Raw genomic sequence first — 17,061 nt, 5'->3', positions numbered from 1 at the left:
CTACCATCTCCTCTTCCTGTCACTCTCAAGGAAATGTTCTTTGTGTGTGTGTGTGTGTGTGTGTGTGTGTGTGTGTGTGTGTGTAAGGAAATGGTCTTTTGATGGAAAAGGAAACCAAGTTGAAGTCATCCTGAGATTATTAATAATTGTAAGTTTTTCAAAGAATTTCATTGCTGGAGTCTACTTAACCATAAACACTTCATTTTACTTATCCTCCTCTTAGATTCCGAGGCACAGATGAATGATTTATTTGCTTGTTTTACTGAAAGGGTAGATTACAAAACTATTTCTCTGTAGTGTTTTAGAACAAAGACCACTGAGGACAGCACTTACAATTTCCTGTCCTTCAAAGAGCTATCTGAAAATTAAAGAGCACGGATCTTCCTTGCTAGGATAACTGAGAGCCTTGAGTAAATATTTTTTTTTTCCTTCAAACACACCTGATCCTCCAAGAGTGCTTATTTGTCATCACACCTTGCCATGGAGGTGTCAATTATTCCCAGTCTTACAGAATAACCAACGAGGCAGGAAAACCTAAGAGCTCAGCATCAAAGGGCTGAGACAGCCCTGTCTTAGTGCTAGAATTTGGACCCTCTGGTGAGACCATCATTTGTTTTTCTACTAGAAAAACTGTGGTAGAAACAGAAGCTGGTCTTGCTAGCTCAGCTGGCTGGATAGCCATTGTCTCCTCTCTCCTTTATTGTGCCACGCAGGCCCTGTCTGAAAGATGGTACCTTGGTCGTAGCTATCTTTGTTTCTCCACAGCCTCTCTGAACATGCTCTCAAGTTCCATTTTGTAGGTAATGATGTTTGGTAAGCAGTATTCAAAGTGGCATATATGAAATTAGTTTTTCCACATGCACAAGAAAATAGTGTTCAGAGTAAAATCATTTGGAGTCTATACAGTAGCATCAAAGATGCAATTTAGTTGGTTGTTATTATTCACTGTTCATTCAACAACTTTTATGAACTCACTGTGTTCAGGGAAATATGCTGGATACGTAAGGATAGTCAGAATATTGTGAAGAATTCAGCATCTCATACAATCTTAGCATGCACAGTTTAAGAGAGGACGAAGCAACTCTAATATGAAACACAAGCCATTCGTTTGTTCAGCCACCATTTATTAGGTACCTATTTATTAGCCTATGGAGACACACGTCTCCTGCCCTCAAGGAAATTACAGTTTGATAAAGAATTTTAAATAGGTGCTAAGTAGAAGCACAAACTCCACATTTTCATTAGAAACATAACTTAAATATAGCAAGTGTGAAGAAAGCTATGATCTGTTGAATGTCAGAAATAACAACTCTGGCTTATGCTTATATCAATATTGACCTCATAAAGACTGTGTAATGGACAGAAAAGGGCCGAACGGTTTTGTTAGCTGTTCTTTTTCAACTTCTTTGCAAGCTATGGTTTCCATTTCCATTATCTATAATACCTAAACGAGTTCTGAAGAGGGCATTGCTCAAGCTTTATTAAGCTTCAGAATCTCCAGGTAAGAGATAGCGAGGAACCAGGTGGCTGGGTCCCACCTGCACAAATTCTGATTCTCCTGGTCTCGGGCCTGGGAGTCTGCATTTCTAACAAGTGTGCCGGCGCTGCTGCTGCTGGCCTCAGAGCCTATGTGGAGCAGAAGCATTGTCAGACGTGGGTGCACTATTGCAGTGCCTTGAGACTCAGGAGAGGGTAAAAGGGGCTGGGAAGGCCAATGCCAGGGGACTGAAAAGCAATTACCCAGGCTAATGCAGAATTGAAATAAGTTATTCTGTGGGCTGTTCCTGACCTCAGAACTCATCTGGTAAGGCTTTCGATTTGAGGAGTTGTAACATATCAAAACTGGTTCAACCCTCTGTGGTCAGTATAATCAGCTTGTTAACCATACAGGTGCACAGCTCCTGGAGGCCTGATGAAAAGGCTTAGTTTGCTGTCGTCACAGACCTTTGGAGTTTCTGGTTCCCATACACACCTGGGAGAATTATTAAACATCGTTTGCATATTTGCACTTGGCCGTCCCTGATCATTTGCCAGTGCCACAAGGCAGTTCAAGTTATGAGCGGAGAAGCCACACAGACCCCATGGAGGGAAGCTGAGGCAAAGGACATATGGTTGGAAGTGAGCTCATAATGTCCCTAAGAGTCAAGTAAATCATGTCCCTTCTTTCGTGATGAGAAACACCCTGTCATTCACTGTTTCCATCTGTAATATTACTGGTGCAGTGTGAGGGTATGAGAGCATAAAATGGCGAGACAGAAGAAGTGATTTCTTGTGTTTGCTTACTCCTCACTGACCATTATGTAGCTTGTCACCCTTTCCAGTCAGTTAAGGTCCGCAGTCTGGAGTTCCTGGTCCTGTAAAATGAAAATGTGTGATGGCAGGAAATTTTTAAAGGGCCTTTACCCTGGCATCATTCAATACCAGGTATTTTTGTAATAATGTTAAAAATGATTATTTTGAAATATGCCCAAAGGCATTTTAAAAAGTTATAATTATGACATTATCAGATAGCCCAGAAACTGCACTCTTAGACATTTCTCCCAGAGAAATGAAATACACAAATACCTGTACATAAACATTTATAAAAGCTTCACTAGTATTCATGTTAGCCTAAACCTAGAAAGAACACAAATGTCCTTCAATGCATATAGGGTTAAACAAGCTGTGGTACATCCATACCATGGAATACTACATAGCAATAAAAGGGGATGAATTATTGATACATTCAACAAACTGGAGGAATCTCCAGGGAATTATTCTGAGCCAAGCAAGCCAATTCCCAAATGTTACATGCTGTATGATTCCATTTATATAAAATTCTTGAAATAATATTTTAGAAATAAAGAACAGATTAGTGGTTATCAGGGTTATGGGTGGGAGGAAAAGAGAGAGGTGGGTGTAGTTATGAAAGGATAACACAAGGAATCCTAGCGATGATGGAACTCTTAATATCTTCATCCTGGTGGAAGATAGACAAATTTGCATATGTGACAGAATTGCACAGAGCTAAATACATATATGCACACACCAATACAAGTAAAACTGGGGAAATCTAAATAACTTGGTAAGTTATATTAATGTCTACTTCCTGCTTTTGATATTATGCTATGGTTTTGCAACTGTAACCATAGAGGGAAATTAAGCAAAGGATACAAGGGGTTTCTTTGTGTTACTTACAACTGCACGTGAATTTACAATTATCACAATAAAAATTTCAATGAAAAAGTTTTTTAAAGAAATATAGAACTTTGTTTTTTTAAAATAATAATAAAAATTCTTTTATTTTAAAAGGTAACAAATTATGCATCCTTATAAAAGAAGTGGTAACATTTTACCAATGTAAAACATCACAGCATTCAAATCACAGTTTGGATCGTCAAGATTCAAGTGTTGTATCCCATTAAGAAAAATGTGGTCAGTTTTCAGATAAAAGTTCTTCCTCTGGATAGCCTGTTCTCAATCGGTGCTTTCTTTATCAGCATCATCTCACACAGGAGGAGAGCTGGCCGCGGTGGCGATTCCACAGTGGTTGTTCCGGCCTTTGGCCATCTTTCTGTAGCTGTTCTTGCCCCAAGCTTTACCCAAATGTTCTTGACAATCCAGTATTTATTGTTACTTGATTCTTCTCCTTCAAAGCCATAGCCAACCACCAGAATGCCATGATCTAGATCTATGCTGCTGCAGTGCTGCTCATAATAAATGCCACCTTCATAGAACTGGAAGCTAGGATGGCTTGCATCTATAGCAACAAAGATGGGCCCCACCATTGCCACTGCCTTCATGAAGGCACTCTCCTGCTCAGGTATGTTCATGAAGCCAGTGTCATTGGCAACAGAATCTTTGGACCTGTATTTGCAGGGTCCAACCTTTGGATTATATGGATAGGACTCCTCTGAGGGCAGGCCTCTGTTGGACTTAATACAGGCATTATCCATTAGGCCACCATTGCAACCTTCATTGCCTTGAGCCTGAGAGCAGTCCATAAAGTTCTGTTCCCTCAATGAGATAAGTTTGCCAGTTTTCCGGAACATCTGCCCTTCAAGGGCATTGGTTGCACTAAATGCCCGACAAGAACCACCGTGACCCTAGTTCTTCATGGGAGTTACATAGCCTTCTGCTCTCCAATTCACAGTTGGGGGGATTTCAGCAGCATAAGGTTCCCAGAGCACTCTTTTCTTCTTGTGCTTCTCTGGTTTTGATGGCCATTCATCACCTGCATGAGTTCTTGGTTGGTCATGTCACCAAAAGCGTTCATTGCCAAGGTGAAGCTCTGTCTCCCTAGGTTGTATTCTTGGTTGTGCAGGTCAATCATTTTCATATTCGTCTCCCGCACTGTACTCCTTCGTCCTTCTTCATTCGAGCCAGGTAGCTTACTGTGTGTTGCCTTCCCTCGGTGCTATTGTGCCTCTAAACTTCCATCAAGTTTTGGAGCATCTGAAGCTTTAGTAAAGGGCAATGAAGAAGAGAGAAGGATTCATGTTTTAAAACCTTCGGGGTGCAGCCTAGCAGGAGCAGTCAGCACGTGCTGGTCCAGGATCTCCCAGAACTTTGTTTTTTATGAGCCACCCCAGTAACCAAAAACTGGTATTAATATGATTTAAAATGTCATTAAGCTCAGTAGTTCTCACTAATTATCTATCAATGGATTTTCTCTATTTTGTAAACTTTCTTAAAGTAAACTATTGAACATATACGAAAAAAATAAAAGAGGGTGTGATCCTAAACAGCAGGGAACGGCAAACATGGGTCCACCTGCTTTTGTACAGCCTAGGAGCTAAGGATGCTTTTTAAATTTTTTAATTCAAAAAATTCAAAACAAGAGTAATATTTTGTGACAAGTGAAAACTATATAAAATTCCAACTTGTCTCCATAAGTAGTTTGACTGGCACACAGCCACACTCCATTTCTGTATTGTCCATGGCAGCTTTGGGGCTTCAACAGCACTGTTGAGTAGTTGGGACAGAGACCACCTGACTCATAACCCCTAAAACATGGACTGTCAGGCCCTTTACAGAGAAAGTTTGCCCACCTCTGCACTAGAGGGCTAAATGCCCAGGGTTTGCTGGTATATGAGGGCTTCCCATTGTCACTAGGACTTCCTAAGGTAGCCCTAACAAGAGGCATGTGATTTCTAGGCATTCCCTAAGAAAAAATAAGAAAAAGAATGCTAACAGTTCAGAAACGCAAACTCGATAGGAAAATGTCCTAAGTGTCACTGCCTGAGTCAATGGCATGTCCTCTTGGGTTATTTTTTTGTATACTGTGATCTTCTATCAATAGAAGAAACATCACGTTTTGATATACTCAACCGATAAGACAACAGGCATCTGTTTAGAGACAGCGGGCTGGGTTTCTTGTGGAGCGCAGCAAAGGACGTAGTCTCAGAGTGAGACAGACTTAGGTTCAAGTTCAAATCACCACTCATTCATTTATATGACAGCTACGGTGTCCATCTTTCTGGATTTTCTTTACTCTTCTTCAAAACAGATACCCAGTCTCGGGGATGTGGAGGGGATTCAGTGAACTCATGTCAAGTATCTGACATATAGTGGGACTCAGTAAATGCTAGTCCAGGATGGGAGACCACTCATCTGGGCTCTCCATACCTCACACCCCTCAATTCCACCCCAGAATTTACAAAGAGGCCTCAGAATCCCTTTTCAGACATCACTCTAGCTCCATTTCTGCAGTGTTCTTCACAGGTGTCTATAGAGTATCTTTTTTCAAAACTAGACCATCTCCCTGTTGCCCAGACCACTCCACTGAGAGACCTAAGTGTAAGCTCTGACACAATGGAATATAAATCAAATCTATTTTTCAATTATAGGATGAAATATGTCTTCAGTGCTGGGGGAACCCTGCAGATTGATGTTATCCCAGTAGGTTCATTACTAGTCTCCAGGAATAGGCCAATCCAGGTTTTAAAATGTTTCCAGGCCTTCAGGTTATAAGGACAACCTTCTCGCTGAAATAAGACAGTGAAAGGAAGCATGCAGGGGGGCTGGCTTGCCAGGTCATCGTGGGTGAACGTTCAATTCTAAGTGCCCTGGCTTGCCATTAATTCTCCACACTGGTTCAGTGGGAACTGAGGAGCACTTCCCATACAACTTCTCTTTGGGCAACTCATGCTGTGGCTGGGAAGCCTGTGTTCTATGCCCGTGGTCGGCAAACTGTGGCTCGTGAGCCACATGCGGCTCTTTGGTCCCTTGGTGTGGCTCCTCCACAAAATACCATGGCCTGGGCGAGTCTATTTTGAAGAAGTGGCATTAGAAGTTTTAAGTTTAAAAAATTTGGCTCTCCAAAGGAATTTCAATCGTTGTCCTATTGATATTTGGCTCTGTTGACTAATGAGTTTGCAGTCCACTATTCTATGCCATGCACTCTGAAAAGGCATAAAATCCAGTCTCAGGTGCCCTCCCACTCTGGGCCAGGCAAAGCAGGACTGGAATGGCCCCAGTGCTGATGAAGACATGCATCCCCAATCATTATTTGATCAATCATAGAGATGCTTAGAAAGGAGTGTTTTAGGGTGCTGGTGTTTATCTAGTTTCCAATCTGGTAGGATATTGGCATGAGTGAAATTGGGTGGGGGATGTTTAAAAAGATGATGAGTGATTTTTTTGGATAGGGTCAAATGAGTATTTTTTGGAGCTTGCCAATCTTTTTGCTTCAGATCTACGGCTTAAATTATTTAGTTTCTTGATGTCACCCCTCTTACCCATGTCTTAAAGATATGGCACTCTAACAACCAGCAGACTGCATGAATGAGCCAATGTATTCTTTTCTGTGTGGCCACTCAAGTTTAGTTGCCTACAGATAAAAGAGAATTGTGTGTTCCACTGTAGCCTGCCTTCCTCCCTCAATGCTCTGTCGACACTGCCCCCCAAAATGCCCCTGCTGGCCTCTTCTTGGCTGAATCCACTCAGTACTTTAGCCCTTACTGTCCTTCAACTCTGCCATACTTTCTGTTTGTTCTGACATTTCTTATGCATTGCTTCCCAGATCTTTAAATAACAATTTAATTTGACTGTGAGACAATTACAAAAGGTATAATATAAATAGTGGGAATACCAGGAGAAAAAAAGAGAGAAAGAAACAGAAACAAATCATTGAAGTAACAATTGCTGAGAATTTTCCTAAATTAATTATAGAAACCAAACCACAAATCCAGGAAGTTCATAGACACAAAGCAGGATAAATATCAAAAGTCTCTACCTAGTCATATATTCAAACTGCAGCAAACCAAAGACAAAGAGAAAATCTTTAAATTATAGTAACAGCTGCTTATTATGTACCACACATAACATTTTACTTACATTATGTCATTTTATTTATATGGAAATATCCATCTCTAGGACTTTATATTTATCCCCATTTACAGATTATAAAACTGAGAGTCAGGGAGATTAATGCCACTTGGTTAGTAAGTGAATTGTCCAAGATTCAGACTCAGGGAAACTTAATCTCAAAGGCTATGTCTCTGTACTAAGAAATAGTGCAGATGGGACATAACTTAGTATAATGAGTAAGTGTCGACCTCAGAACAGAACGTTATGAATTTCTGCATTGGGTTAATAAAGTTTAGAGCTGTGGTTACCCATTAGTATGGAAATTGTCAAACATAAATTGTCACTTTTAATATTTATAGAAAGGAACTGATATTGAACATAACGGCCAACCCATAAATGAAGAGGGAAACAAAATCAAACAAAAAGGGGGAATTTTTAAAATTCCAAGTAAGCTTTGACTAATTTTTAAAGCCAAGGGAAATAACATAATTTCTCATATTACTAAATGTAATTGGGCCAGAAATTTTTTGAATTTCAGTCTTGACTCTCCATTTATTACAAAATGAAAGCTCTGTAAAAGCTGGAAACATTCTAATCCAAAGGACTATTCTCTGATGATGAAGCTAAGCCCAGCAGAGCTAGCCTAAGCAGCCAGGATACCAAATGATTCCCAATGGAAATCACCACCCTCATGGCTATCACTGAGACTTTAATCAGTCTTTTTGGTATCTCCACCCCACCCTAAACCTTCTGGAAGCATGTTGAGTTCACACGATTGTTGTATTATCTCACCAGAACCACATATTGATTAACTCAGTAATGAAAGCTTTTTAGTAATGATGGTTTCTATTCATAATACTTTTATTAAATAACTCTAGAATTCAATTCCAATCTTATACTATCAGAAGATTTTTTTTCTGCTATTTTCATGCACAATTAGAAATACAAGCTTCCTACAAACTCTACAGTGGCTTTTTCCCCCCTTCATTGCACTCTGGATGCTGGTCAATAATTGATCATTTTGCCCAACTCAATATAATTCACTTTTAAATTTTTTGAGGGCCTGTTATTTGATTACAAGATGTTTAAGTCTGCTTATTAATGATTCCTCACTAATATTTGCTTGATGGAAGAAAAAAGGGAGAATGGCCAATAAAATTCACATAAAGAAGCTATATGCAGAAGCTAAGATACAGATGGTTACACCACAGTGTATTAGTGCTGGTGGCCTGGCGGGTGAGAGAGGTTTAATGAGGGTTGTCCCTCTTTACTTGAGTGTTCATCTGATGACTGAAAGTGCTGCTTGCTAATATTAGGCATCTACCAAGTTTGATCCCAATGCCAGTAAGAACTAAATGTAACATGATTCACTTTATAAATTAAAATTCCAAAGAGATTAAATAAGAAGAAAAAAATTCACCCACAAATACCATCATGGTGACAAAAAAAAATCAAAGACACATCTTCTCTTATTTCAATATGTGATGTATCTTTTATTTGGCTTCACAGTATTGACATTTAGACTCAGGAATTCACAAACAGATGGCTGCTAACTAACAAATGACAATTAAATGCCAAGAGCTTACAAAACAGTTTCTAAAATTCCTACAAAACAGTTTCTAAAATTCATACAAGACTGATATTCTTGCTTTCTTTTTTCTTTTTCTTCCCTTTCCTTCTTTTCCTTCCTTCCCCTTTCCCTTCCCTCCCTTCTCTCCAACTCAACTCTCTCCTTAGAAATGAGAGCCTCATAAGCTCATAGCGATTAAATACGCCCCTTGCCACATAGCTGGCTAGTGACTCCAAAGTCTGCAATGTTTCTTCTCCACCTTTCTGACTTGCCCTAGAAATTTAAGGGAACATAAATCTACAGCAGAAGCAAAGTGGAGTGAGGAATCAAAGTGGTAAATTGCTGTTGTAAAGCTGGGTGGATACTTGAAGCAATGATATTTAAAGAATTCAGATGAGAACTTTCAGAGGATATAAGCCAAAACAGGAGAGGGGAGGGGAGGGGATGGGAGCATCAAAATGTGCCAGGCACAGTTGCCAGGCCCCTAGGCAATCCAAAATAATGAGCAATATATCTGCTTTTGAGGGGCTCCGAGTCCCGTGGACCAGCCAGACTAGTCGGGACATGTTTTAACGCAAGGGGAGGGAACACATTGTGGGGAGGGGAGCTGCAGAGAGTAATTGCTGTAAAAGGAGAATACAAGGAGTTCTGCAGGTCACAGCCGCAGCTTGCAAGGCCCCATCAGCAAAGCCTACTGCTAATCTAATACCCTGCTGCATTCGCCGTTGTCTAGGCATCAATAACAATAAAACATCTACTGCTTCAGAACACAGCGCTCCAGTTTGCAGCCCTGTTACTGTATTTGAAGACGCTTTCAGAGGATACCTCTAAACTCAAGGCCTACTTTCTGTCCATTTAAAGAGCTGACAGAGTAAGAAACAGCTAATTAGCCAAAACTGGAGAAGAAAACAATATAGACTGCATTTCACTGGTGAAATTTGTAGAAATCCAATCATGGATTTTTGCGTATTTGCTTGTCTCATAGAGGAGTAACATATAGGAATGATATTTAATAACAAGTACTAATATTATCTGGGGATACCCTTAATGCTTTAGTGTCCTATCACATATACATCTGATTTGGCATAAGGGGGTAGAAAAACCTATCCGACAATTCCTGTATCTCATTGCAGTGGTTTCAGTCAGCATGCCCTTGCAATGGGAGCCAAGGACTCTGCATCTCAGGGTGGTGACTTTCTCTTCCAGACAGAGTGGGAAAAGCACTGACTGTGTGCTTGGATGAGTGGGCTTAAAGGTTTCCCTCAGCCCTTTGCTGGCTACATGACCCCAGCAAATTATTTAACCTCTCAGGAAAATGAGAGAAATTTGACCTACTTTGTAAGGTGAGTAGAGGACTGAGTAAAATAATGCACCTAGTAGTGCCCATTGCAGGGTTTCTGTTCTGGTGGTGAGGGTCAAGTTGGCTCTTTTCATACAGGGAGCTGATATCGGCATTGGAGATTAGGACGGACTGGTAGTGTCCCATGGGTTGCTCTGAGGCAGGCTGAAGGGGAGTATGATGCTGCACAGGCTTGGTGTATTAGGCCCCACTGGAAATAGGACTCCAACTGTCCTCATACTTCCTGAAGAGCTGGCTTTTAAATAATTAGTATTGTTATCTCTGAAAATAGAAGATAGAATACAGGGAATGCCTGGCCCACCAAGGCAGTCACTGTAGCTTGAATGGATTAAATTATGTTTGGTCATCTTAAAATTAGCAACCAAGTTTTTTGCAGAGGTTATACTGACAGATGTAGCTTCATTGAACAAGGGGACGAGAGACAAAACAACATCATGATTTACTCAAGTAGTATTCAAATCATTCATTTTCTTGACTTATAACTATAAGATACTCTTTTTTTCTAATGGTCAGTTATTTTAGAAAGTACATAAAGAGTATTTGGAAGCATTTAGACTCCTCCTAAAATGTATCCATCATGTCAGTATGCCCCCACAAGCAGCTGTTGAATGAGTTGGTGGGAGACCTATAGAAAAAAAAGAGTGTTGAAATTGTCATTCATAAAAACTCAAGAGTTCTCTAATCAAGGGTTATACTGGAGGCCCCAACTTTCTGCACACGCTACCCTCCACATCTGTGGTGAGCCATGCTGTGCTTAGAGAAGAATGACGGGTACACGCCCACCTTCTCGGACAAGCCACATTCTTTCCACCTGATCATCCTGAACATGGCCTAGTTTTGGTTTTGTTAATAATAAAGACAGGGTATTAAATAGATCACAAGATGCAAGCTACTCATAGAAGGCTTAATGCAGCACCACAAGTTAGGTCGAGATGGATTATGTCAAGTATTTTTCTCTTCAGCCCAAACAAAATGTGGGGCTTGTGTGAAGCAGGTCATTAAAGCATCAGAAAGAAAGAAAAATGATACTAATTCACTTTTCATCTCTCTGTAAACAGAATTTATACTATTTGGAGACATTATACCATTCATGTCAGATATGCTAAATCAATTGCTAAATTGATCTGTTGCTAAGTCAATAACCATTGGTCGGCTTCTATATAATGTGACATAATCCACATAAGATTATCAGCAGCTTCTAAAATGCACTTTTTTTTCAATTAGAATAAATTACTCCTGGGTAAAAAAATGAAATTTATGAAAACCATGAAGAAAAGCTTTCTCTAAATCCACATCAGCTTTACACTAGATGGCTGATGAAGATTTATGTTCAATTTCTTATTTATTCTTTCTTCCCACATTTTGCCTCTTGGTAAACAAACTCACAGCCTCATTCCTCCATGAGAAAACCAGTGTGTAGAGATTTGCTTGATGGCCTTTACTGAGCAAAGGCAGATAAGAAGTTTTATGGGTAGCGAGATTTAGACTTGGAGGATTTACTCTTGGATTATAACCAAGACAAGGGAATGAAGCAGTTGGAACACATTTTCTTTAGGTTGTCTTTATAGATTGTTTGTGATTAATGGCCTTTGCAGAATTGTAAAATCTTGTAAGGCCGATATCAGGGCTAGTTCTGCTCTTTCTGTTGTTAATCTAAATATATCGTCATTAAAAGAGGTTAGTTATTTTAGCAAAAGGCAGAGACAAATGACTTGTGTTTTCATAGGTTTCAAACTAAAACCAGCTCTCTTCTTTTCCTTTAAAGAGCTCTTCGTACAAATATTATGATCTTTAAATGTCTGGTTTGAAACTAGTTTTAAGATCCTTCCACCAACTGCAAATATTGCTGAGTCTCAGAGGCATTTACAGGTTCTGGTCGTTTTTAAAAAGTGTAATCTTGGCATACAATTCTTGATGAAGGCATAAAAATCCTGCATTGAATTTCAAGAAGTCTCCCTATAAAAGCAGTCCTGGCCTTATGGCATATCAGAAAGATGCTGAGAAGCAACCACAATTCAAACAGAGCTAAAAGGGCAATCTGTGTACATTCTAGATTGATAAATTTATAGTGTCCAAAAGATAAAATGTGTCACCATATGTTAAAAGAAGAAAATAATTAGAGAGTATTAGCTGATCTTTTTTTGTCCAGTTTTTTATGTACAACTAGAAGCCCAGTGCATGAAAATTAATGCACTGGAAAGGGAGGAGGGGTCCCTCAGCCTGGCCTGCCCCCTCTCACAGTCCAGGAGCCCTCAGGGGTGAGAGGCAACCCAGCAACTAGAGGAAGGCAATGCCCTATCACACCTCTGCTGCCACCACTGCCAGCAGCACAAGCCTCAGGTGGCCCTGGTTACCTGAGCCTCAGGTGGCTCTGGGTAGCTGGGCAACAGCCATCCAAGGATTGCCTGCACTTCAGGCCAGCCCTGGGTGGCTCAGGGGCTGAAGAGACTGGGGGACTCCAGAAGCAGGTGTCCCAGCAGGGCTGAGGGCACTGAGTGCTTTGCAGAGGGTAAGAGCTTTGCAGAAGATTAAACATCTTGTGGCTGTAGGCGCCACCATCTTTGAGGTCATGACAGTCAATTAGCATATTCCCTCCTTATTGGCTGTGGGCACTGCCATCTTTGCGATCATGTGATGGTCAATTTGCATATTCCCTCTTTATTAGATAAGAGTTTTCAACCTGGGGTGGTTTTGCCTTCAGGGAAATACTTGGCAATGTCAGGAGGCATTTTTGGTTGTCTACCACAGTGGTAGGTGCTACTGGTATCTAGTGGGAAGAGGCCAAGGATGCTGCTAAATATCCTGCAATCCATAGGACAGCCCTCCTCAAAGAATGATTTGATCAAAAGCATCAATAGTTCCTAGGCCAAGAAACCTTGCTTTAGAATCTTCACTGAGTCCATGGAAAATACTAATTGTGTGGAGATGGAGTGTGTGGGTGGATGGGTGAGTATGTTTGCATTGGCTCAGTATGTTTATGAATTAAGGAATGGTCAAAGATTTGACATTTTTCACCTTCCAGTCTCTTAATGGGTCAGCTGTTATTTCAAAGATTTAAAGGGGGGGGGGGGATAGGTAAGTGCTGAATTTACTAGTATAATGAAGTCATGTCCCTTCTTGTTTCTTGATCAGCTTCCAGAGAGAAAAGAAAGGAAATCACCCACAGACTGAAGTTTACACTTATTTTATGCTTGGGTTAATTAAACAGAAAACAAATGGCAGTCACCATTTCAGGGAAGGTGGTATCCATGTCTTCATTGTAGAGTCTCCAAAATGCATTGCTCTCTGGGTAGTGAGTTGGTTACTCTGAGCTGCTGCTGCAAACTGTCATTTTACCCTGTGATTTATAGGGTGTGTCACCTTAAGTCACTCAATTCAAGTTCTTTAGCTGTGTGTCTGCTGACTGGTTTCTACACAACAGTTGATCTTGTGTTGGGAGCAGCTGGTTTCTCTTAAACGCCTGTGTCTATGTTTGCTGCATATCTATGACAATGTGTTCACACCAATATAATTATGACTGCATTAGCACTTGCCCTGTAAACCACATGATTCAGGGCTTTATGAGCAGGTCATAAAAACTCCAGGCAGAAACTTGTCTCAGACGTGGTGCTTTGGGGGTGGGCGCAGTTGTAAATGGTCAGTGTTGGTTAGGACCTTCTAAAGTTTGTGGTCATTAGAACCCCCATTTATTGGGTATCCCTTTGCAGAGCCAAGGCTATGTGCTATGGGATTTTGATCTTTAATTATTTAGCTAAACACGGGGCCTTGCCAAGTTTCATTCACTATCATTAATTCTTTCAACAAATATTTGAGTGCCTAACATGGGCTGGAGCAGTGATCCTTCAATAAAGAGCACAGAGTTCATAATTTCCTATAGTTTATATTCCACTGGATGGAGTACACGCAGGGAGGGAGAATGGAGAGAAGGAAAAAGAGATGGAGGAAAGAAAAAAGGGGGAAGGACAGAAATTAGGAAGGAAGAAAGGGAGAGAGGGAAGGAGGGAAAGAGGAGAACATATCAGGTGGTAAGAGCTTTGCAGAAGATTAAATATCAGGTGGTAAGAGCTTTGCAGATTAGAATAATGTACATTATTGCTACTTACTGTAGACCAGGGCAGGCTCTGTGGGAGGTGACCTGAATAAGGTGTCAGTCATGGAAGGACATTCCAGACAGCGGGACCAGCTAGGATAAGTTTTCAAGGCTCAATGTGAAGGAAAGCCCATAGGCTGATGGAAGAGAGGCAAGCACCTGTGGTAGCCAACAAGCAGGGCATCTAGGCCTTTCTAACTCTGGGTGAAGGGCTTGGTGTTTTTAAAGAGTGAGAGGTGAATGAGCTGATAGAAGTTCCCAATAGGTCCTTCTGGTAGTTGGGGACAGAGGAGCAGGGAGACCGTTTGACAGACTGCTGCTGAAATCTAGATGGTGGTATAGGCAGGGCCTCATATGCACCCCCTTTCAGGGAAGGAACGCAACTGAGGAACGTTTTGGGAGTGAGGTGCAGGCTGACAACCACTTCCTGCTAGAGGTACCATCCACATATGATCCGTGAGGTTAGGAGGGATGGGGAAAGAGCATGGGTTTTTCTTTTTTAAATTTACTTATGTTTTTATTGGTTTTATAGAGGAAAGGAGAAGGATAGAGAGATAGAAACATCAATGAGAGAGAAACATCAATCAGCACATCCGTGACCGGGGATCAAGCCCACAACCTTGGGGAGTTTCCCTGACTGGAGTTGAACCAGGGACCTCTTAGGTTATGGGTTGATACTCTACCACTGAGCCACACCGGCTAGGCAAGAGCATGTTTTTTGACAATCAGTTTGCTCATCTGTAAAATGAGTTTTAATGCATAATCTGCAGAACTGTGGTAAGGATCAGCAAAATATAAAAGCTCCTAGCCTGGTGCCCAGTAATAATCATTTTCTGTCCCAGCAAATCTGTCATTAACTCATATCAGCAATCAAATATCCATGGCCATAATTCCAGGATTATGGAAAGGTAAAATGCTACCTTTTCCTTGTTCTCAAGACATGACAAAACCCCTCTTGTGTTTGAATTGATGTATATATGGAGCTATTCCAGTTGCTGAAATTATTTATTTTTTAAATATATATTTTATTGATGTTTTACAAGAGAAAGGGAGAGAGATAGAGAGTTAGAAACATCAATGAGAGAGAGAGAGACATTGATCAGCTGCTTCTTGCACACCCCCCACTGGGGATGTGCCCGCAACCAAGATACATGCCCTTGATCAGGATCGAACCTGGGGCCTTTCAATCTGCAGGCCGATGCTCTATCCACTGAGCCAAACTGGTTTTGGCTTTATTTATTTATTTTTAAAATTAATTAATTAATTGATTTATTGATTTTTATTTTTATTTTTGCTGCTCTTCAGTTTCCACATCTGAGATCATGTTTTTCTTTGGCTTCCCACATTTGCACAACTTTTAATATATACTGTCTCAAGTTGCCTTCCAGAAAAAATAAAAGCAGTGTATGAGAATGTCCTAGTCCCTTTTTAAAATTTGAAGTATAATTTATATCCCATAAAATTTGCCCTTTTAAAGTGTACAATTCGGTGGTTTTTAGGACATTCACAGAGTTGTGCAACCATCACCACTATTTAGTTTCGAACATTTTCATCACCCCAGAAAGAAACCCTGTACCCCTGAGCAGTCACTCCCCATTTCTTCCTCCAGCCCTTGGCAACCACTAATCTGCTTTCTGTCTCTATGGATTTGCCTGTTCTGGAGACTTCATATAAATGGAATCATACAATGTCTGGCTTCTTTTACTAAGCATCATGTTTTCAAAACTTATTCATGCTATAGTCCTACTTCTGATCTATATATTTATTTATAATTTTCAAAATAAGATTCTTTTTTATAGTGGTTGGAGTTGGTAAGAAATTCTACCAATAAGTTTTCTTTTATCCCAAAACAGAATATGTGTTTGATTAGTCAGAGTTTATTGATTTATTGTCATTATATTCATATATCTTACAGCTAGAATATTTTCTTCTTGGTATGACTGAAGTGTTTCCATCAACAATTTCATCCCCTTCCCACCCCCCACCCTCAGTTTTGTTCTTCTTTGTTCTCAGTTCATTTTTGCCCTTTCCTTCTCAACAGTCTTATGCCGGACTGCCACACGATAGCCCATGGACAAAACCTGGCTTATCACCTATTTTTGTAACTAAAGTTTGATTAGAACATGGCCATGCCAGCCATCATTTACATATTGCCTGTGGCCGTTTCCATGTTATAATAGCAACTTTGAGTTGTTGCAAGAGAGACCATGTGTCTCACAAAACCTAAAATATTTACTTGCTTGCCTTTATAGCAAAAGCTTGTTGACCCCGCTCTAACGACTGACTGAGGACAGGACCTGTATTTATTTGGTTCTAATCAGAATGATCTGTGACTCGTGGTGACCTCTTTGGGCTGGGGCAACTCATCAACAAAATCATGAAGGTGATAAAAGCATTTGCTGAAATAACTGTTTTCCTCTACACGGGAGGGTTAAAAAAATATTTCAAGGAAAAAAAGATGTTAGAATATTTCTCAATATTTCAAGACAGAAAGAATGTTGTTGAGCATAACTGTTACCTTGAGGATTATAAATGTCATATTTTGGTCACACACACTCATACACACCACCCAATGGCATATGCATGTGTATCAAACTTGACAGCAGGTGAATTACTTAAACCTCCCTGAACTTGAGAAATCAAGTTTCCTAGGAGCTCTAGCTGGAGGCTGCCACGATCTCACCACTTGGGCTCCCATTACAATCAAGACCCACATGTCTGGATTCTTGTAGTAAAGCCCAGGCAATTTTC

General features: G+C 40.4%; 2 protein-coding genes across 2 annotated transcripts in view; one reads left to right on the top strand and one right to left on the bottom strand.

Annotated features, from left to right (window-relative positions):
• Positions 1-17,061, top strand: part of MID1 (midline 1) — a 336,706-nt gene that overhangs the window by 13,969 nt on the left and 305,676 nt on the right. The window lies entirely within an intron of this gene.
• LOC118708937 (procathepsin L-like) lies at positions 3,310-4,550 on the bottom strand. Its single transcript, XM_036420491.2, is given in 3 exon segments — positions 3,310-3,581; positions 3,584-4,039; positions 4,177-4,550. Coding segments are annotated over 3 exon segments (693 nt in total). The 5' UTR covers positions 4,319-4,550; the 3' UTR covers positions 3,310-3,486.

This window comes from Pipistrellus kuhlii, unplaced genomic scaffold (assembly GCF_014108245.1).
Source record: "Pipistrellus kuhlii isolate mPipKuh1 unplaced genomic scaffold, mPipKuh1.p scaffold_m20_p_69, whole genome shotgun sequence".
Classification (NCBI taxonomy): Eukaryota; Metazoa; Chordata; class Mammalia; order Chiroptera; family Vespertilionidae; genus Pipistrellus; species Pipistrellus kuhlii.
Note: the sequence above shows the minus strand (reverse complement) of the source record. Positions and strands in the feature narration are given on the sequence as shown.